At 31.0% G+C, this 23,325-nt stretch overlaps 1 protein-coding gene across 1 annotated transcript in view; it reads right to left on the minus strand.

The window, feature by feature from the left end:
- The window catches only part of LOC139525166 (putative ankyrin repeat protein RF_0381), a 101,931-nt gene that overhangs the window by 61,138 nt on the left and 17,468 nt on the right, over window positions 1–23,325 (minus strand). Inside the window, exons 3-4 of the mRNA XM_071320354.1 lie at window positions 15,986–16,012; window positions 7,628–7,720 (exon numbers count right to left, since the gene is read on the minus strand). Of these exons, the coding sequence (XP_071176455.1) occupies window positions 7,628–7,720; window positions 15,986–16,009 (117 nt within the window). The 5' untranslated portion in view covers window positions 16,010–16,012. The remainder of the gene's footprint in view (window positions 1–7,627; window positions 7,721–15,985; window positions 16,013–23,325) is intronic.

A 23,325-nucleotide genomic window follows, 5' to 3' on the forward strand; every position in this document is an offset into this window, starting at 1 on the left:
TTAGAGCATCTATTCAAACCATCAAAATCTACTAGTAAACATAATGAGTCAAAGTATGAGTGAAACAAATGGTCCCTATGAAGCGAATTATTATTCATGCCGAACTTTGAGAGTAAAATGAAATCATACGATCGTACTTTAAAGGCGTGCAAAAAGATGAAAATGAATCTGCATTCTCTAAACAGTATAGGACTTAATCGGAGTGGCATGCACTCAATTATAAGTACTACTGTTTGGAAACAAACTGCACTTTACTCGTGTGAGCTTTTATTTTTGTACAAGTACTGTCGGACTTTGGTCTATACAATGACTCATCGATCAATTCAAATTATTGTTTCTCAGACGGTAGCTCATAGCTAAGTCCAATACAACTCATAAACAATTATTTATTCTACGTCTCAGTCAACTGTTGTTTGGCGAATCCGATAAACTTTCAATAACATACGATTGAATATAACTCTGATTAAATATGACATTTATTCCTTTCTTTAGAGCTACATAGATGATTTGTATATCCCGGATAAAACTTTGGAGAAGAGATATTTGGAAATCATCTAAACACTGTCGACCAGAACTTTGTCGTTAATACGTAATTCAAAACAGATGACCATTCACAGGCTTGTACGTCTATCCAAATTTGAATTATAAACTTTTAGTCATAGTAAAACTTGGCTCAATAGCAACAAAGGATGGCCAGATCTATTTATGGGGTTGTTATTCTACTGAGGTTGTTTAACACCTAACTTATATTGTGAAAAACTTTTGGACGAAAGAAATAACATGTTTTACGGAATTGTTGATGTTTTACCAATCCATGAATCTGTAGGTTTTTTCAGCAAAATGATAGCAATATATTCGTAGCCTTACTTGCTGACATTACAGATTCTATGCAATATGTGAACTCTGACAACTGGAGAAACATGATGTGTTACTTGGAAGATCATATATTTTATCAGTACGGAAAATTTAAAGTCCAATTATCTGAGCATAAGTTTAATTTTGGTCACTAAAATATTTGAATAAAACAAATATAAATCTTCAGTATAATGGAGGAAATAAATAGAATCAATCAACCAATCAACATGTTGGCCTCTTCAATCAGAATCTGAACTCAAATAATAGACAAAAATTAAGTACAGTTGAACATGTTGAAAGTAAACTACATGTTAAGAGACAGGAGACACAGTACATGTGTATCATGTTTTGTTGTGCATGCTCTACGATTACATAAAAATGTATAGATATCTTCATATGCATTTCGTGTTTGGAAATTGTGAAAGTCGACGATGAAAGTATTTCCCCAACCCAAAATAGGTTACGACAATACAACAGCACTGTTTAACATTGTTATGATGTTTTCCAACTTTAAAAGTACAAAAAATGGGTCTATATTCTGATATTTCAAGTGCGGACAACAAGCATGATTCAGTAATGGCAAGTTTTAAATATATCTTATAATGTAGTCCATCTATTATTTTCTGATTGTTTTCAAATTTTCTAAATTTTTAATCAGTGATTGGACATTAACTTGTAAGGTACCAGTTTTGTCTCACCTTTGTTTATCTTTTATCAAAAAGTCTTCAATTGTAAAATGCGGGTATGTGTTCAGGTTTTTAAAGACAAAACTCATACCAGTTTCACTTTTTATATACGATCTCCGTAGGAATGGGACTGAAGGGGGATTATATATAAAATAAACATTTATCTATATATAATCCCGGTTTCGTGCCGCCATCTTTGTTAATTGAAACAAGCTTCAATTTAGGTGAGATGAATCCGCGATTTTTATATAAAACACTTATCTATATATATTCACTCGGTTTCGTCATACCTACTATTATAATTGTTACAAATTTACATAGGGAAGGAATGAAATCGGGATTTTATGATTATTAGACAATCGTTGATGGTAATACATGACGTCATGTGTAAGCTACAACTATTATGATAATTTGAAATAATGTGTAAATGTGCTATAAATACTTCATGAACTATTATATTTAAGAAAATCTTGACATCAGCAATCCAATTTCATACATTTGTGTAAGTTCTTTGTTTTTATGAATTTCTTAACGTCACTCGGCTGGATTGTTAACTTCAGTCTGTACTTTTATTTTTTATTGTGAATTTGACAGAAACCCATTTAACAATGTTATATTGCCTATAACACCTCTATAAACCTGAAAGTCTCGATGCTCGTCATATATTTGCAGCTGCATAATTTTATTACTAGTATGTAATGATGAGATCATGTCATGTCACGGCTATCATTTCGTGTATTGAAAAAAAAATATCAAGATAGAAAAAGGAATGGTGTTAAAGTATTGCACTGATATCGTGGATGTTTTGGTATGGGCTGAAGACGACACATACAAGACCAATACATAATATAAGTATTGAAATGATAAGGACGAATTTAAATAAGAATGATGTCTGAAACAAGACTATAGACCAACATTGTTCAAAGGATACCAATTTAGCCATAACTATAAAGAACAAACTCAGGGTTTGATTCTACATTTTTTATACCATTGAAATGTTGAAGAGTTGTATGTCTTTTGTAATCTTGTAAAAGAAAGGAAAATATTCTAGCTATGAACTATTTTGACGGAAGTAGTAGCTTAATCAAAACATGAGTTAACATTTAAATATTTTAACATATGTTATATTTTTGATCATAAACGAACGGTGTCATTTTTTATCCTAAAAAAAGGACCGTGCAAATACAGGTGCCGCTTATTTTTGTAATTATATGAACTAAAGATTTATTATGTAATTGGTACAGCAAAAGATATGGTTTATGTGGTTCAGTATAACAAGTTGATAATACCGCATCTGATATCAATAATGTTTATGACTTGCATTTATATCTATATTGTGACGATATTTGTCGATTTGTTTTATAAAAAAGACCACATCTATTAAAAAGTCATATGTTTAGGTAAACACTCAGATTTATTTTTAAATGAATAAATCATAATTTGTACTTCAATGTGCAAGGATTTCAACAATCATTTATAGTTAGGTATCTCATGGTTTAACAATTGATTTACGGGGTCATATTTTCTATTCAGATTTTTTTAAAAGTTAAAATCTATCATAGGACTTAACCGGTTTAAAACTTAGTGTGTAATGCTTTCTAAATTTTATTATTGATATATCTGTATATGAAGCGCGATAAAACATAAAAAAAAATCCCACACAATTTGGGAACAGTTTTTTTTTGTGCTAGAAGTTATAAGTCTTTCTCAATTGGTTCTCAATGCAAAAAAATATCCCTTTGTTGTTGTTTTTGAAATGGCGGTCTAAAGATAAAAAATAAATCATTGAAGATATTGTATATACAAATAAAAACATATTTCTGGTTAGAATTTGTTGTGTTGAAATATTCAATGCCACGCAATGTGTGAATAGCGGCAGTTGAAAGTTGTGAGATCACTACATTTGGACTTCTTATTTTGACTGAGATTTTGACAGAGTTTGTTGTTATCACTGACACTGATTGCTAAGGGTAAATGAGTTGATTACTCCTTTAGTTGTAAACTTATTTTGGAGAAACATACCATACTAAATACTAGTAACATAAACCCTGGAGCCTTTTATAGCTTACTGTTCCGTGAGTCAGGGCTCCGCATTGAAAGGCATACTTTGGCCTTTAATTTGTTATGTTTTATACATTGTGACCTGGATGCAGAATTGTATCGTGGGAACTGAGAGAGACCAAATGCGTCCGAAATGGAAGAATCATCTGTTATGCATGCAGTCATCACTGGGTATGGAGATGTGAATGTCACCACCTTGTTTGTTAGCATCGAAGAAGACTTAAGTTGATGATTGACCACATGTAACCAAAAGCCTGATTTAAGCTACATGTTAACATTAATTAATATCAATGTGAACAATGCAGGGTTTAGTTAAAGTGTTAAGTACATTCACTACATATCGAGTTTAGTACAATATGAACACGGCCTAAGCTGATGAATCAATGTTAAAGGTGACACAATGTAAGACACACTATCTGTTAAATACCGTATAGCAGGTTATTTTCGCGAGTGTAAAATTTCGCGATTTGCATTGAATAAGGTATACGAAATATTTTGGCGGTTATTATTTTGTCGGATTCATAACATTAATCAATACCTTTGTATGTGCCCTTTTAAGTTAGCGGAATTTATTTTGGCGATTTTATTCTATCCGAGAAAATAAGTGAAAATTTACAATCCGCGAATAAAAACCCGATATACAGTACATTATATCCGTTGCATGTGTTTGCACCTGTCCTAATTCAGAAATCTGTTGTTCAGTGGATGTCAATTGGAAGTGTTGTTAATGGTAACTCATCATAGATACAAGGAATCAAATTTGTGTGAGTATTTCTCGATCCCTGTTTTTAATATAGGTTGGACCGTTTAATTTCCTGATTGAGTTCTTTTACACTTGTCATGTTGGATTACTTTATAGCTTGCTGTTCGAAGAACAAAGGCCCTGTATTGAAGGTCGTACTTTGACCTTTAATTGTTTATGTTGTTTACGTTTTGCACGTTTTGTGACTTGGAGGAAGTATTGTCTTATTGGCCCTCATACCACATCTTCTTATTTCTATATATGGTATTGGTAATTCTTAGCTCTTTATACTTGCGTTAATTGTCTTGTGCTCCCTAAATTCGAACACACTATACAACTAGACTACCAAAACATGTTAACATGAAAGTATGTATTTTTAAAAAATGTAAGAAAACGATGAATACTTGAATCTAGTATTTATTTAAAAGTATATATCAATTCTCGTGAATATCATACACAATTATGGCAAAAACATACAATTTATAACAACACACTATTTAATTACTTAAAGTAGATCAATGCAACAAAATATGATTAGACCGACAAAAACATAAGTTTTGTTAACATTCTTTTATAATCTACTTATCACTCATAAATTTAATAACATACCTTTCTGAGCAAAAAAAAAAAGATCTTATCACTGACTTTGAACGTCAAGATCAAGGTCATTTGTATCATGTGGAAAATGCAAACCCTAACAATCATGCAATATATCTTATAAATTTCATACAGAAAAAAGCATAACATGTGTTGACTAGGAGCCTTCGGGAGGTCAGGTCAGACTTATATCATATGAACAAATGTGGTCTGATATGTACCTTATAATGAAAGCACACATAATAGATCCATCACACATTGTGATTGACAAAGTAATCACCAACCTCACAACTGTAACTGTTCTAGATTCTGACAACATCTTATATTATTGATCCCGGAAGAAGTAGCCTTACTCGATCCAACCAACATTTATTACGTTTAATCCAAACCGGTACTATCCATGATCCCAACACTAGTTGTAATCCTTAATATAATAAACTTTAATAATAATGTATCTCACACCAGTTGCTATCCTTAATCACACCAACAGTAAATATCCACGAAACTTACATCAGTAATTATCCTTGAACCCAACAAAATGTATCATTTTTCGATACCAACATCAATAATAATCCTTGATCCAAACAACATATATCATCCTTTCTGAGTTATAATTACATTCATTAAAATTAAAACAGTTACGATCATTGATCCCTGCAACGTTAGTATCCGTGATCCAAACAATATTTATTATCGTTGACCCAAACAACAGTAGTTAATCTTGATTTAAACAACATAATCATTGGACAAAAGAACAGTGATTATCGTTGATTGAAAAGACCTTCATTTCTTTGTGCAATACAATAGTTATTGAGTAAGAATTCCTCATCACAAAAACTGAAATTATTCGTGGTCCGATCAGCCGTGATTATTATTGATAACAAGCAGAGAGATTGATCATTGATACAAACTGCAGCTTATATTCTAAATTCAAACAACAACAATGATAATTGATTAAAACAAAAATAATTATCATTGATCCGCATATTAGTAGTTTTTTGTATAAAATACCAGTATTTTCCATTGATTCAAACAACAGTTCTTATCATTGTTAAAATAAAAAAAATACTTTTCATTGATTCAAATAGCAGTACTTATGATTGATTTAAATAACAACTATTATCATTGATTGAAATAACATAACTTATCATTAATTCAAATAAAATTACTTTAAAAATAAAAAAATAAAAACCAGCTGTAAATCCTAAGTCAGCATAACCGGACTTATTCTTCATTACAAAATCAGTGATAATTCTTATTGATTATCACATCAGTATTTATTTTTTTTCATTTCAACAAATGTGATTATCCTTGTTTATTATAAAATTACTTATACTTCATAACAACACAGTGCTTATCCTTGTTAAGCAATAGTATTACTTCTTTTTGATTACAGCATCTATAATTATCGTTGTTTAGTAAAATTGTACTTATACTTGATAACAACACAGTGATTATTATTGCTCAGCACAACAGTACTTTTATTTATTACAACAACAGTGCTGACCATTGATCAGCACAACAGCACTTATTCTAGATACAAACAATATAAATTATCAATGATCAGTACACCAGTACTTGTTCTCCATTACAACACAGTGATTTTCGTTTTCAGCACAACTTTAACAGTACTTATTCTCGATTACAACAACAGTGATTATCATTGATCAAAACACAAGCAAATATTATTGATCAATCAACAGTAGTTAAAATTAATCCTAACAATAATCAACATTGTTCAAACAAAAAACAGTTATCAATTATTCAAACAACAGTAAATGTCATTGAATTACATTAAAGTAATTATCATTGATTCAACAAAAGGTTGCACTTTGTAAATACAGCTGTTATCAAAACACGCCTCTTTTGGGGCGATCTTGAATATTCATAGAAAATTAATTTTGTTTACATACTGGTTTCAAGTTATGCTCTCTGTGTTCCATTTCACAGAGACATAACTTGGGCATGTTACAAGTAAATAAACAAGTGCATATTGTTTACATTGAAATCTGTGGTAACCTTTCATTCGAGGTAGGGATAATTAAGAAAATTAGTGTTAGTTTAAACCTTGAGAAGTTCAGGGCATATACACGTTGAAAATATGCCACACAGCCCAAAGTTTGACCTTGAACAAAATTGAAGTGCATATGAACTTTCAATTCTAGGATTCAAGGATAAGATTTTTTCAAAACTTCATAGTACAAGTGGTACAGTTTTAGCCGTTTAGGGAGTTCCTATGGGAAATTGCATTGTCAATATTTACAGAAATGCAACCTATAAGAGATTATTCACAATTCAAGTAACAATAATCATCCTTGATTTAAACAGCAGTGACTTCCATTGATTCAAACACCAATTATTGTCTTTGACTCAGACAACATTCATTAACTTGGATGCAATCATGCGATAAGCAGACAGGAAGACATTACAAACATTTGGCAACACACATTCAAACTCCAATTGCATAACTTATGTAATCTTGTGTACATTTTACTTAAAAGGTAGATACTTGTTGATTCTCTAGTGGAACACGACAATGTGAAATCATTTGATAATGTGAAACCATATGATAATGTATACTCAGTGATGACATATACCTTGACATGAGGTATGAGTTAAAACATTGATTAAGGTACTCATTATTTATCAGCATGGGGTTTGAGTTATTATATTTTGATTATCTTACCAAGCCTTCTTTTCTATATGTTTTATCAGCTCCTTCAGCTATGTATCTTTTTACTTCTTCCAAATTACCCAAAACGGCAGACCGCCACAGTTTCTATAAGTAAAACAATAATTTATCAATATATTTGATATAGTATGAATATTATTTTGAATTTAATTCATACAAACAAGAGACGAATTTTTCGAACTTCCCATTAGAAAAGATAAAAAAAAAAGTGCCATTACCAATACTTCACTTGGTGTACATGTTTCAAGAAGACAATCTAATTTGAACCATATTCTATTACCCATTTTAAGGTATTATTTATAATACTAAAATTAAGAGGTCCAATTTGTCAGCCGTCATCACATAAAAACGACGAATCAAAAAATTCAACTTTATATATAACTAATATAGAACAAAGGTGTAGATTAAAAATTACACCACTCCAGGCTCTTTTGTTTCCCACGTAATTAATATTGCCAATAATTAAGAAGTTCCGGGTCGAGTCCGATACCGATACCAATAGTATATTCACCTGTCACCGATTACCTTATCTGTACGTTCCGCATCTCACAGGTGCACCACCAAACGGTGTATTGAGGATTAATATGCTATATAGTATTACACGGGTCATAAACACAGGGTTGGCACTAAAATTGTTACCTATTGTAGTATTTTAATCAGTTAGACTTTCTAAGATAACAGTACGAATACTAAAAATCTGGACTAAAATAAGGCGTATAGGTACAGTTTTCAGTTTGTTAGCGGGCATGACGTAAAACAGCGAATCAAATAATTCCATATTTATAACTAATATAGGACAATTCTGTTGATTATAAAAATACTCCATTCCAGGACTTTTTGTTTTCCAAATAATTAATATTATCAATAATTGATAAGTTCCAGTTCGACGGGTTCAAACCGATAGATTTGAAAGCAGAGAAAACTGTGTATCTTATAATCAGCATGACTTTATCAGATGACAAAACTAATACAAAATAAGGCTTGCGCATAGTTATATACTTTAATTCAGTCCCGAACCCGCGATATACGGGTGTGTTCTAGTATATCGAATAATTCTGTGAAGTTTAAATTACATATTTTGTCAAACTGTGTTATCCCTTTAAAGGCATTATATGTGACCCACAATAACCTTCCCAGGAATATCGAAGTAGAACGTCATGATGAAACAATATACTGAAACTAGAGTTATGCTTTTTTATCATTATAATATAGTATACAGATTTTTTCCGTAAATGAACATTAATTATATTCTTGGACATGAAGTTGTGAAGACATGCAAATGTGTCTTTTGCTTTATTCATTTCATCTCAAAAATCGGAAATCGTCGGTATACTGTCCCCTGTATAGTTTTCGGTAGTTTGTTATTACATCATATAATGCATTATTTTAAAAATATTATGTTCCCTATTTGCAGTTTCCACTATTTCCAACAACTAAGTTAACGTCATCATTATATATTCATTGCTGGCGCTTATGGGGTTTACAATGATCCAATAATATAAAACGGATTGCAATATATAATAATTACATTAGATGTATGTTTCATTATAATACTTTATTCTGATTGGCTAACTGCAAATCACATTATTCCGTAAGCAGTTGCATTGCTCAATACAACTTTTTATTCATGATAACACGTGGTCCAACAATAAAGTGCACAGGTGAATTAAATTAAAAAATATATAAAATTCGTGTTTTCATGATCATAGCTAAAAAAAAATATTATAAGTATTGAATGCTTCTTTTTGTAACTTTATAGGGTTGTAAAAGCTTTGACCGCGCTTCATACAAAATGTACTTCGGTCAACGCTTTTACACCCCAATAAATTTACAAAAAGAAGCATTCAATTCTTAATTGAAACTAATACACAGTTAACAACAGATTATTTTGTTTCGCATTCTTACTAAAGGGGATTTTAAAATAAAAAAAAAAAATGCTTGTATACTTGAAATTTTAGAACATTTTTCATATATGTTTTTAATTGAGGATATATTATTTCTGACAACTGTTTACACGTTTTGTACATGTACATTCATGTGCTTCGTGAAATCTGTTACAATGATGTCAAAGTAATTTTTTAAAAATCGGAATTGAAATGAACAATAACTTTTAACGGATTAACAGTTAACCTGCAAACACCAAAGTGAAAAGGGTGGATGTGTAGGTTCGTTAGTTCTATGTGTTTTTGAGAAATAAGAATGCCGTACTTAATTATCTATTTCGCTTTATATTTATAACAGTTGTATATGCATTCTCACCTATTTACAGATATTACTACACTAAAAACAAAAACACTGTAGAAAGCTTAGTTGACTTGTACGAAATGTTGCAATATGGTTCAAGAATTAAATGAAGTCCTGGGAAAGTTAATTGTATGTTTGCATGATATACATCAATACCATTTTGTTCATTTAAACTTTATCAATGCACGAACAGATGGGACAATTATATTCACATTATTTACAATAATACATAGAGTTAACTTACTGCAGTTGAATTAAATACATTAACAGTTTGAATTACCTTTGGTATCATGTGCCTCTCTCTTATCTATTTTACTTAAAAGATCTACTAACGAGTATTTGACTTATTTCATTATAAACATTTTGTAAGTTTTTAATTCTTATTTATTTAATAACTTGTATTTATATTCTTTTTTTCTTTTTCTTTATTCAACTGCAAGGGCTCACTTGCAAAAAATCAGAGTATCTAAGGCTTAATGTCATATGGCGAACATTTGATATGTTCAAAAAGAACATAATGTCAATTTGATGAAAACACAAACACTGTTTTTATGTTGACAGGTACACTGAGTCGTATTGTACACGTATGTGTTATTTCACAAGTAAACAGTCATAAGAAACACATGCGTCATTGCATCAGCACATTTTTTCTCATTCAAAGCCGACCACCCTTTGCTCTTATTTTTGAATATTTCGGCAAAAAACACGTTCGAATTTGATATAACGCGATATAATCTTTAACTTATTGATACTGGTTTTTAATTCTTAAAACGGATAATTGGTTCTCCATATTCAAAATATGAAAATATGACAGAAGCAGTAAATCTTAGAATGAAATTGAAGGTTATTGGATTAATCAATGTATATGTCTTTAATTTGCTAATATAAGAGAGTACAAGTAACAAAAATATTTAGTACACCATGGTTTCGATTATTAACAACGAAAAACCTACAAAAGAAATGAACAGTAAGATACCAAAGATATTGTCCGATATGTACATGATGTATGTATACAATTATTTGTAAAGCTTATTTGTTATGTATTTTGATTTTCAGATATGTAAGCTTGGTAATCTAAATCTTACATTTTCACTTCTACATAAGGAATGATGACAATATGAAGGTTGGCATAGTGTTTTGAGATGTGTCTATTGTCAGAGAATGTTAGTAACATTTGTGAGACGCAAAGTTTATGATTCGTATGTGGTGTCCTGGTGTGCTGTCGTTAATTCATGGGTGCTGTATAACCAAGGCCAGTACTATGTTCATTCCTGACCTGGTTACTCATCTTGCTAGGTTGGGGGAACTAGCTGGTAGCTTTTTTATGAATACATGTCAACTTAACACAGATTCAAAGTTCAATATATAAGGTTTATTAAATCAGTATTCAGTATAGTTTATCAATTCACAATAATCACATGATTTCATGAGACACATTAAAACATCATGTATAATATCAAATCCAATACAACAGTCTAAATCAAAGTCTAAAAGACAAGTGTAAACTACAAGTGTCAAAACACAAGCATACAATCCAAGTGTCTCTTCTTACATGGTCAACTCATATATGTTGTTTTTCATTATTCATTTTACATAGCATTAATACTTATTTATCTAATTTACATAATAATGCTAGTTTATATATTTCCCAAATATTCAGTCTTTGTGACATAATCTAAATTAACTTAAAAGGTAAGGAAATTCTTTTTTGTATGTATAACACGTCTCTAATCCTTAATTCTCTATTGTCATTAAGGCCTCGGGGGATTACATAATAATTTGCTTTTCACTTATCTAAAATTGCAAAAATTTATATTAACTATTTATCAAGTAAATTATTTCTTAAGCTAGTCCTAAATATCTTAACTAATACTAAATTTTGACAATTATTTGAATTCCACATTTTAACACTATTGCATCTAAAACATACTGGTTATACCCTTCCCTTGGTCGCCAAGATTGCTCCTGCAATCTTCAATTAAAATACAAAATGCATCATAAAAAAAAATAATGTTATTATTTCCTGTCAACAAAATATTGCAGTTTATTGCAATTGTATTGTGAAACAGTTGAATCACAGATTCCTGTCAACAAGATATTACAATATATACAAAAAAAATATTGTAAAAACATTAATCAATTCGCTGATTCCTGTAATTAAAACATTACTAAATATATATACATGTACATGTTCTTGGTTTAGGGAACGGTCAAGTTTAGATTGTCCATATCAGGGAAGATCTCTGAAGTTCGCTAATATTGACAAGTCCAGCTCTCACATAATCAATGACAATGAGCTCATTGGCATACTTCATGAAGTATTTCTAGGTGCACAAAGGGGCATAAAAATAACAATATATAGCTGGAAAATAAGATTATCAATGTTTTATCCATTTTGGTCATCAGCTACAGTTTATTTTGTACTCCCTAATTAGGTACTCTCTAATTATTTGTAACTCTCTTTTACTAAAAATCTTAAAGTCATAATAATAAAAAAAAAAATCACAGCTCAAAATAAGCGATGCCTATATACAATGTATGTATAGGGAACACTTGATAGTTCTATTTGTATCATTGATAAAGTACATTTTGTATTATCTGAAGTAAAATGGGTATAAAGTACATCAGAAGATGTACCGTCTACCTGCAATATTTAATGATCTAATAGTAGGAACTACTAATGTAATGAATACATTTGTCAAGCAGGATTAAATTAACAGACACTATAACTTCTGAACATTTTATACTTTAACCAGTCATTCATAACAAAAATAACATTTTTCAACGATACAAAAGAATATTGTCACAATGCATTTATGTATGCCTATAATACTGCTTGAATATCTTAAGTTATAACATCCTTTTTATATTTCTATACTTAGTGCTTTAATCCAGTTAAATTAAAAAAAAATTGTACACAGCCTTTCCAGTTTGTACACTAACTAACAATCATTTCGTATAATCTGAATTAAAATTGGTTTTTAAACATACATCAGTAGTTGTGCCGTCAGCACATCGTATGGTTCTATTTTCATTCGAATAAAAACTCTTGAACAAGCGGATGTTATTTAATTTTTGGAATCAGTGAATTATGTTCTAGCTCTTTCACGAACCTGTCTTGTTGTGTATATTTGATCCATAAATTCATAGCTAATGAAATTTCAACTTTTGTTAAAATTGTCTTGCGCTTCCTGTCATCTTGTGAATATGACGATATGGTTGTTTTTTTCTGGACATATCTATGATCTGTAACATTCGCTGTGGATCATTTAGGTTTTAATCTAAAGTTATGTGTGTCGCTGTTCCTGTCATATTGGACAGCTGAGTGCTTATCTCAATATGTCATTTACGCTCGCTCGTTAACTTCTTGATTTGATTCATTCATTATGTCGAATTGTCAAATCGCAATGCAGTTATTCCACATGTTGAAAGTTAGCTTGGTACATTTCTGTAGGTACATATTTTCATTCATGAGTTTCAGTTTTATCTTAAATTTCAATAACACGATATTTTACAAACTTGTTAAACGGTTACGATGAGGTAAGCCGATTAAGTAGTAATTTAGTATTTTCAAAGTCGTGATCCGATCACTGCAGCCATTAATTCAAACTTCGGGAAAGTTATTAAGTTCAACAGTGCAACACGGTTCTTTGCGATAACAAGCGTTGACACTGCCCATTTACTCGAGTAAACAGAAGCTTCATTCTTTTTCTGACATGCATTACGATAATATGTAGAGTAGAGTTGCTGGTCTCCTCATAATGGATTTCAAAATAGTATCTCTGTATTTTAAGTTTCGTAGTTTTCTGTAAGATGTCATTCTTCACATCGTTTCATGCGATTTTCAGTTTTTTCTCGTGCCATGCATATCCTTTTTTCTAAGTTCTTGAATGAGTGGTTTTGCTCTAATGGTGATTGGTCCGAATAGTCATAACGGATCATAAATAGCGGAAAACTGTGGCAAACATTAACGTTTTGTCAATTGTGTGTCCATCTTTACTTGATGTATTTCTGCAAAGCTGAGTGTATTTGAGTCTGCATTCTAGCGCAAGATTTTTTTTCGATTTGGCCAAATCTCTGATTTTGTCGCTGTTGGAGCCTTCCTTTTTAAGAAATTCTTTGAATTCATTGAAGTATTCAACTGCTGACCCTTGGGAGTCCATGTTTGTAAGTACATTATCAACATATAAATCTTCTTATAAAATATTAGGTACTTCGCAAGAAGTCATCGATTTATGGTAAATCAAGGTCGCGTTTCAAATGAACGGCCTCTCCAAAAAGTACAACTTCCAACCTGTAGATTGTCAAGTCACTTGTTGGGTAAGTTGAATCGGATAACCAAAATGATCATGTGTAGTATCTGTCTTCATTGTTAAGTCCTACTTGTAAAAATGCCTTTTCTATGTATGTTGTTATTCCATATTTTTCTAATCTAAATTTTGTGAGAATGTGTGTTAATTTATTCAAAACAGGTGGTCCTGACGATAGACATTAATTAAGGCTGGGTAAATCTGTATTTTCATGGCAACAGCAGTCATATACAATTCTAATTGAGGTCGTGTTTAATTCATTATACGGGATGGTGCGGTATGTAATGGATTCGTACATTTTCGAGATCACTTTCTGTAGAGGGTACCCTTTTCTATGAAGTATTTCATCTCCTGTTCTTTGATTATCTTATCGTATAAATGTAATATATCCGTATATTTAGCTTACCTAGCTATAACATTATTTTTGCTACACATTCATTTGTAAGTACCTCTATGTGATCTGGTTTCCATGGAATTTTGGCAACATATTTATTTTCATTAAACGTTATGCCAGAGTTTCTTATTCAGCATTAGGTTTTGTACGTGTTTTTGTATTTTCATTAGAATCAGTCCCTAATCCGCTCGGCTCAATCTCCCAAAATTTCGTTAAATCGCACTCTTCGGGTTTGTGCGCTACTAAAACATTTATCGTCGTAGAGTTTCATTGTTTAGTGTTAGTATATGTGTTTAGTGGTCCTGATAGAAAATAACCTATTTTGGATTTAACTGCTGTTGCTCCGTTACCTCGAATTCTGTCATCTTGTACTAAAAACCAGTAATAATCTACTCCAACGATTAGTGCAATGTTGAATTGTTACTCTTGGTTTCTTTCCTCTCTCCTTTTCATACAATAATCGGACCTCATTTCCTTTCTTTTTGCCACCTGATGGTTTCAATTGTCTACTTGGTTTCGTGTCTCCTCTCTCCTTATATTTTGATTACCTTCTTTTGGTTTCTTTCCTACTTCCTCCTTGGTTACTTTCTGTATCCATCTTGATATTTGATTACCCATTTCGATATTCTCATTCCTTTTTTAGTGTTTGTATTGTCCCCTTACTTTTATTCATCTGTGTTTGTACGTTTTCCCCTCCTTCTTGATTGTGTTTTTTTTGTAGCCCCTTATTTCATTTTCCCGTTCTTCCGAATGCTATTTGATCACTACGTTGGTTTTGTTACTCCAGTTCTATCATTCTCAACTGTTTGTCACTGATTTTATAATTACTTTTTTTTTATGGTGAGCTTGTACTTAATCTATGATAGTTAATAGACATATTCACACGTATTAAGATACATCCAGAACGATTTACAGCCTAGCATATTTAACTTAATGAACTTTGAATAGTTGCTTGTATTCATGGGAAGCTGTCATATATTCAATAACCTGTTACTGAAAAGTTTGAATTGACATTTTAAGGGTTAGTTGTGGAGTCTCATTTATATATCAAAACACTGATCTGTTATTGAAGACTGTATGTAGACCTATAAATGGTTACCTATGTTGTTTGGTAGTTGTTTTATTGACGATTGAATATAAACCAATCATTTATAGTAGACTGTATGTTTATTTTCTGATTGTTGCATGTGTTGTTAGGAAGCTGTTTCATTGATATATACCGCACTTATAGCAATCGGTTATTGTATACACATATGGAGAGATGTATATGCATTCTGAGTTGACTGGAACTTGAGTACAAGTAAACACCAAATACAGATTTAGGTTATACTATAGTGGTTGGTCAACAATGGTAAAAAAAGGACAACAAAATAAACTGATTGCATAAAGTTTTGTTGTACTTACATCATTCAAAGCTTTCTTATCCATGTCCTGTAAAAAGGAATATTAAATCTATGATTGCAATTAAGTTATATATTGAGATGTTTAAACATTGCATTAAATCAGATAAATTGAAATTAATGTATCTGGTTTTCAACTGATTTCTTGGATAAAAACCAAATCCCAGTCTGGAATTTTTAAAACTAACTGAGCCTATGTACATCTGGAACTAATGCATTCATCAATAAGAAAATACATGTTTTTCTACGATATGGTCATTTTATGTATATGTAAATATTTCACCCCACTGTTGTTCGTGCCTTCAGATGTATAACTATTTAAACTGCCACTAGTTGTATTTAATTCCTAGATATAGTAACACAGCAATATTTTTTGCAATATCAATTTCATCATGTAACTCTTTTTCCACAGTCAGGGGTTCATAAAGGGATGAAGATAAGTTTGAAATTTGTGTTTTGATTAAAATAGCTATCGATGTTTTAATTCAAGTTGCAGTATAAAACAATATTAGGTCAATGTCATAAAAATATAAACTCTCGTTAGAACATCGCCATTCCCTAGTTTTTCAGACTCATACAAAAAGTTTATATTTTTCTATTATTGTATATGCACTGAACACACTTTCTGCAAGGGAAGAACTATCAAACCTGTTTTTATCACAAGAATAAGAAATCAAAAGAAGTAAGGACATACAGATTTTTGTTCATTTTATGTTATTTCGCCCAAATATTAACGCAAACTCAAAATGTTAACACACATATTCTTTACTATGTCCATCACACTTAGCAAATAGATGTTCAGAAAATAGAATAATCGAATTTCACATTTTAGGAATTACTACATGTATTTAGGCAACAAACAATGAACAATATGTGTATATCTTGTAACATTTAGTGCTTTTTATTGTTTCACATTAACATGTTAGTATACATTAAATTGGAAAAGTATGCGCTAAACTAATAAACAACTTCTTATTTGGTTAGAATATGACAATGGTTAAAATACAGCTTCTGTTTATTTTGTTGTTTCTTGCCTGCACACGACTTTTTTTCCAAAACGGAAGAAAAGCTGCATAAAGTTAGCAATTTTCGTTGTTTTCATGAATATAGTGTATATTGTGTGGCAACTATGACGTCATATCATAAACAAAATCTATCATTTGTATTTCTTGATTTTATGCCTTTCCAAACGTTACGTGCAAATTTGGATTATTTCTCAACTTGTTTCATGTCTATTTTCTTGGTTTGTCTTCACCTATATACTATTACAAGACCAAGAATGACTATATATATGTATATATATGTCGTGTACAAGTTGCAATTTTGTACAGGTTATAACATGTACAAAAATATTGTACATGTTATAACTTGTATAATGTAAAAATACAAGTTATAACATGTACAAAAGTACCTCATACATGTTATAACCTGTACAAAATATTGCTTAAAAATGGTTTTAACTTGTACAAAATTTAAGATAAATCTTAATGAAGTAAAATATACTTTTTAGACGCATACCCCATTTCCATTCCCAATTTTATTTGTAGAAACATCAGTCCTGGCTATCCTCTTATGTCTTTTAGTGTCAACTAGAATAAAATTATTTTACTTTTGCCTTCAAAGTGGACACTCACAATTATAATTCATCAAATAAAGATATGTCCAAAGATAGTCATAAGAGGATCATAAGACATGTCCTAAGATATATCTTATGACAAGCCTTAGGAATGCTTCATAATACCGACCCCTGGACATTAACTGTATCAAAAAAGGACAAAACACACTAACATGAAGGAATAAAAAAAAAGTTATGAAAATATTATAGAGGTCAATAACATCTGTTGCGATAATAGAAACATATCCCTATTTTCCGATTTTGTACAAGTTAAAACCATTTTTAAGCAATATTTTGTACAGGTTATAACATGTACGAGGTACTTTTGTACATGTTATAACTTGTATTTTTGCATTATACAAGTTATAACATGTACAATATTTTTGTACATGTTATAACGTGTACAAAATCGCAACTTGTACACGACATATATATATTAGTTAATTATTAGGGTTGTGCATATTTCATGTCGTTGGTGGGATATGGACGTTTTTTGCAGTTAAGTCTAGCATCTACATAAAAGTTATATTTGTATTTCTATTATTAGCAGTTTCAGGTGTTTATGGCATAACTTTGAGTTTGATTGATTAAAAAATCTGATAACGATTGGTAAAGATCTTGTTAATTTGAGTCGTAAGGTCGCTGTCTCGGAAGCATACACCACAAAGCTCCTATACCTTGAAAAATGTATTCAGTCGTAAGTAGATATATATGCATCAACGCATGCGATTTTTTAAAAATATTTGTTTTACCATTTTGAAAAGCATTAAAAATCGACAATTCCATGAAAAAATAGACAAAAAAGGCAAAAGCATTTATACCTGGAGGTACAAAAATATTGATAACTCGAATATTTTTTCATTATTTAAACAAACAAACAAAACTACAGACAAAAATAAAAAATGTATGCTGACTATAGTGCCTCTTATGTAAAATTTGAATGTGACAATCCCGCTTCTCTCGAATGACAAATCAGAAAATAAGCAGTTCAAACTTTAGTTCCCTTTATTACCATACCGCCAAAAAACGTTAAGTTTGGGTATATCAATTTCGATATGAAACTAAGAAGTTGTGGAATGTTTGCGTATGAAACAACATTCCAACATAAATACCTGATATCAAACTATAGGTCACCAAATGTTCTTTAATAATGAGCAAGTCTATTCCATAAAGTAATTGACAGAAGGCCCCGAACTGAAACCCATTCAATAACAGGCTCCTGGTCAGTGACAAAGACAAACAGAATAAGGCGGGGTTAAACATATTTTTTGGAGCCCACGTTAGACAGTGGTGTTACAGCACGACTACAGAACAATCTATAAAATCAGTTGATACGAATACTCTTGTAAAATCATACTGTAAAAACGTCTTTCTTCTGAGAAATGAAATTCTGATAGTAGAGAATGACGGATTAAAACCATGACAAAATAAAAGGTCACTTTATGTTATGGAACGCAACACTGTCTTGTTATGACTATTTTCATTATATGATGTGCATTTACCTTTATATGATGTGGACTTGTGATTATATGATGTAAAAACATTTATGAGATGTGCAAATATCCTTATATGATGTACAAACACTTTATATGATGTGCAAACATCATTATATGATGTGCCAACATACGTATATGATGTGCTTATATACTTATATGATGTGCATATATACTTATATGATGTGCAAATGTACTTATATGATGTGCAATCACCTTTATATGATGTGCAAACATTCTTATATGATGTGCAAATGTACCTATATTATGTGCAAAGATCCTTATCTGATGTGCAAATATACTTACATCATGTGCAAATATACTTATATCATGTGCTTATATACTTATATGATGTGTACATATCATTTTATGATGTGCAGTTACCATTATAGTATGTGCAAATATCTGTATATGATGTGGTTATGTCATTATATTATGTGCTTGTTATCTTATACGATGTGGTTTTGTTTACTTCATTATATGATGTCGAAACGTCATTATATGATGTGCTTTCATCGTCGTTATGGTTAATGAACATGATTACGATTAGAATGATTACTGTCTACGTCATAACTGATTCCGATCTGCTTCTGTAAACTATAAACCCGGTTCAAATATGTGTCTATCGCTAGCGAGAGTGCAATTAATAGGAAAAATAAGACAATGCAATTTAACAAAATCAACGTTTCAAACATTTCGGAGGGAGATCAATTAATACAGGAGCTAATTGGAGAAATTTGCGGCTGTGGCGAAAATATGATAAAACAAATTTTGTGGCACTTTATAGCTTGCTATTTGGGTTAAGCAAAGGCTACAATTGTTTACTCTTACAGATTATGACTTGGATGGAGAGTTTTCTGATTGGCTCTCATAGTACCACATCTTCTTATTTCTATTTATTGCAAAATGCACCATTGAACTCACAGTCAGTTTTTAAAATATTTCACAATAGTTATGAAATTATCTATTCATGCATAATATGTCGAGATGATTTGTTATACATGTATAACAAGTTATTGAATAATAAGAATGGTAAGATGTACAATGTATTGTTACTCCTCCAAACCATACAAAGTCAGAAATATTTGTGATATGGCGTATAAATGTAGTGTTTCGTACCTCCTTAATTTGTCTTTGAAACAATCTGTTTTCCACAGAAAAAGCCAAAATATCCAAATTCGGAGACCGCATGCTTAGTCCACGTAGTGCCCGCGAAATGGTCTGGTTGGGTAATGTTCACATATTTGTATATACAGAATGTTTATTTTTAAATTATTTAAATGGAGATTTTTAAATTGCTAATAAAATTCTGCAATTTGAGTATGTCAACAGATTTGGAGGGGCTTCAACGGTTCCTGAGAAACATAGGGGTTGATTCCTGGTGAAGTGTTTTGAATTTATATTTTTACATCCGATTAGAAGGGATTTTTTTCATTGTGTACTCATTTTGATCCTTTTCGGTAATGTCAAAGGATTGTACGTAGTTCATACGGTTATTTAGTTAAAAAGGCAAAAATAAAAAAAAAGCAATGAAAATCACACTTTGCCACACTTTTTCAATTTAGGGTATTTGATATTTTTATTTTCCAACAGAGATGAATGGTGTGATGCCAATCTTTTGCATTATGTTCTTCGTTTTCGTCTCTTTAAAGAAAAAGAATTAAATGCAATAACCGTGTCTAAATCCTTACTGTGTCCACCATATTACTGTGTCCACGTTATTACTGTGTCCACACTCTTTGTTTCAACACTTGTCCAATTGTTACGCGATTTTTCTGGCATCTTCTAGTAACTACAATTCGGAATACTTTGCTTGCTTGTGACAATGGTGTTCGACAAGGAGAACACTTATCACCTTTGCTATTTTCTTTTCTTTTGATTGACTAAAAACAAATCTTAGTGAGTTAAAATATTACAGGACTTAACAGAACTATACCAGTAGATCTGGAAAGAGAATAAGAAATATATCTTAATTTTTTTTAATATATTGTGTCGAGTACTCAAAAACCAGTCCTGAAGAAATTTTGTTCATTTATAAAAAAAATTATAAACACGTGCGTTTGTCCTCCTGATTAAAGACTTTTGAAATCTCTCTCTCTTGTTTTTATTATTGTTATCTCTGTACTGATTTCATACATTGACTTTATGAGAATAAAGATAAAGATTTAGAGGCCATAATTATACCGGTATGGATGATTGATTGATTAATTTGTTGATTGATTAATATTTAACGCCACTTTCAACACTTTCATGCTATTTAGAGGCGATGTGTTTATATTGGTGGAGGAAGCCGAAGTTCCCAGAGAAACCACCCGACCTTTATTTGGAAAACGGACAATTCTGGTCAATTAAGATAGGGGTCGAGCATACCTGCCACAAGCGGTATTCGAACTCACACACCTATGTGTCGACAGACTAGTGATACAGTAGTTCGACTATTCACACCACTAGACCAGCGAGCGCCAATCTCTTTCATCCAAAATGGTTTAAAGGAGAAATGGAATGAACTTCTACTCGGTGTGTTTCATTTGCTTTCAGCTTTTTATTATTTTTTCGTGCATATATTTCACAACTTCAAGATAGATGGTTATGGATGGATGCTTGATGTGCAGCGGCAAATTGAAATGCATATTCGTACAAGATCATGTTACAGCTATTTCCCTAATGTATGTAGTTTAAAGGTTTGGTTGGCTTGCTTGCTTTGTTTGTATACATGTTTGCTCAAGCATTCCATTACATCAAACAAACTGCAAAAGCCTATCTGTTGATTAAAATTGTAAAACTTAATTAAAATGCCCGAGCAAATAGTTATAGAAAAAAAGCAATCAAGCCAATTAAACCTTTCAACTACATGCATTAGGAAAATAGCTGTAATGTGATATGAATATTAACCCTGCTTTGTTTACTAGCCGACACCCTGAGTCGGATTTTTAACATGTTAGTTCACAAGGTAACTTTCCGAAGGAAGACATGTCACCTTACCTGGACACATTCTGATTCCGAGGCGACCAGCTTTTGCTCTTATTACTTAATTTCGCGTGTTCAGTATGGAAGCAGCACGTATCGATTTGAAAGTCTTTGGATTTGACCCGGCCGGGGGTCTAACCCACGACCTCTCCCACTCTATGCGAACATAGCAAGAAAGCACCACCACATGCAGTAACCCGCAGTTTAAAAGGTTTCGCAGGAAGCATCTCTGTTTTTGGTGAGGAGGGGGGGACATTTTTAGTAAATGTTTGATTCAAAATTTCTTGAAAGAGATTTTATATTTTCAGATGGAAAGCGAAATAGTTTGTTTCCATTTAAAATCAGGGAAAAAGAAAACAATAATGAAATTAAAAAAAAAATATTTGTTTATTTAAAGTCCATCAAGGAAATACACGTGCTCCTACCCACACTACAGTTGGTTTCTAACAAATGATTGATATATAATGTACAGCAGGGATGGGGTTATTGAAAATGTAATGGTAATTAAGTGTAATGCATTACAAATTTCCATGTATTTGAATGTAATGTGTAATTGAGCATTTTTTAATTACATGTAATGGTAATTTAATTAATTACATTGAAAAAATCATGTTATGCTCAATTACTTTTGAATTACATTTTTTAAATATATCACATATCACATACTTTTTTAATATAAAAGTCTGTAATTTATTCCGAAGTTTTATATTATTTATTTGACCTACAGATTTTTTTTAATAGTCTTAAAAATGTGAGGATCATATATAAGTGTTGTTCAGTTTTTAAGAAAGATCTTTCAATTAAATAGATTGATACATGTAAGTAATTAATCACATTGTTAAACAAAAACAATGTCACTGTGAAAAATCTTTCTTAGACAGTTCATTTAGAATTTGAAATCACTGTATACAATCATTTTGTCAAACTAGTATACACAAAAGGATTATAGAAATAAAAATTAACAGCTGTAAAAATACAGAACAATTAATCAGATTAAAATGTCCTGGGACAATGCCACTATTACATGAATTGTATCTAATTAGTAAAATATTGTTAAAATATTTAGACATTATATACATTGTTTGTACTAAAAATTATTTTCAATATTGTGACAAGCACACTTTTTAATATTTTTAAGTAAACCAATTTTGTTTTTTTAATTTATTCATAAATTCTTTATTTAATTATGTTTAATTTAAATGACTTCATTTCTGAGATGTCAACATGCCCCTTGTTTTGTATTGGCAAGTAATTAGGAACAAAATCCCT

Source organism: Mytilus edulis, chromosome 5 (assembly GCF_963676685.1).
Source record: "Mytilus edulis chromosome 5, xbMytEdul2.2, whole genome shotgun sequence".
Taxonomy (NCBI): domain Eukaryota; kingdom Metazoa; phylum Mollusca; class Bivalvia; order Mytilida; family Mytilidae; genus Mytilus; species Mytilus edulis.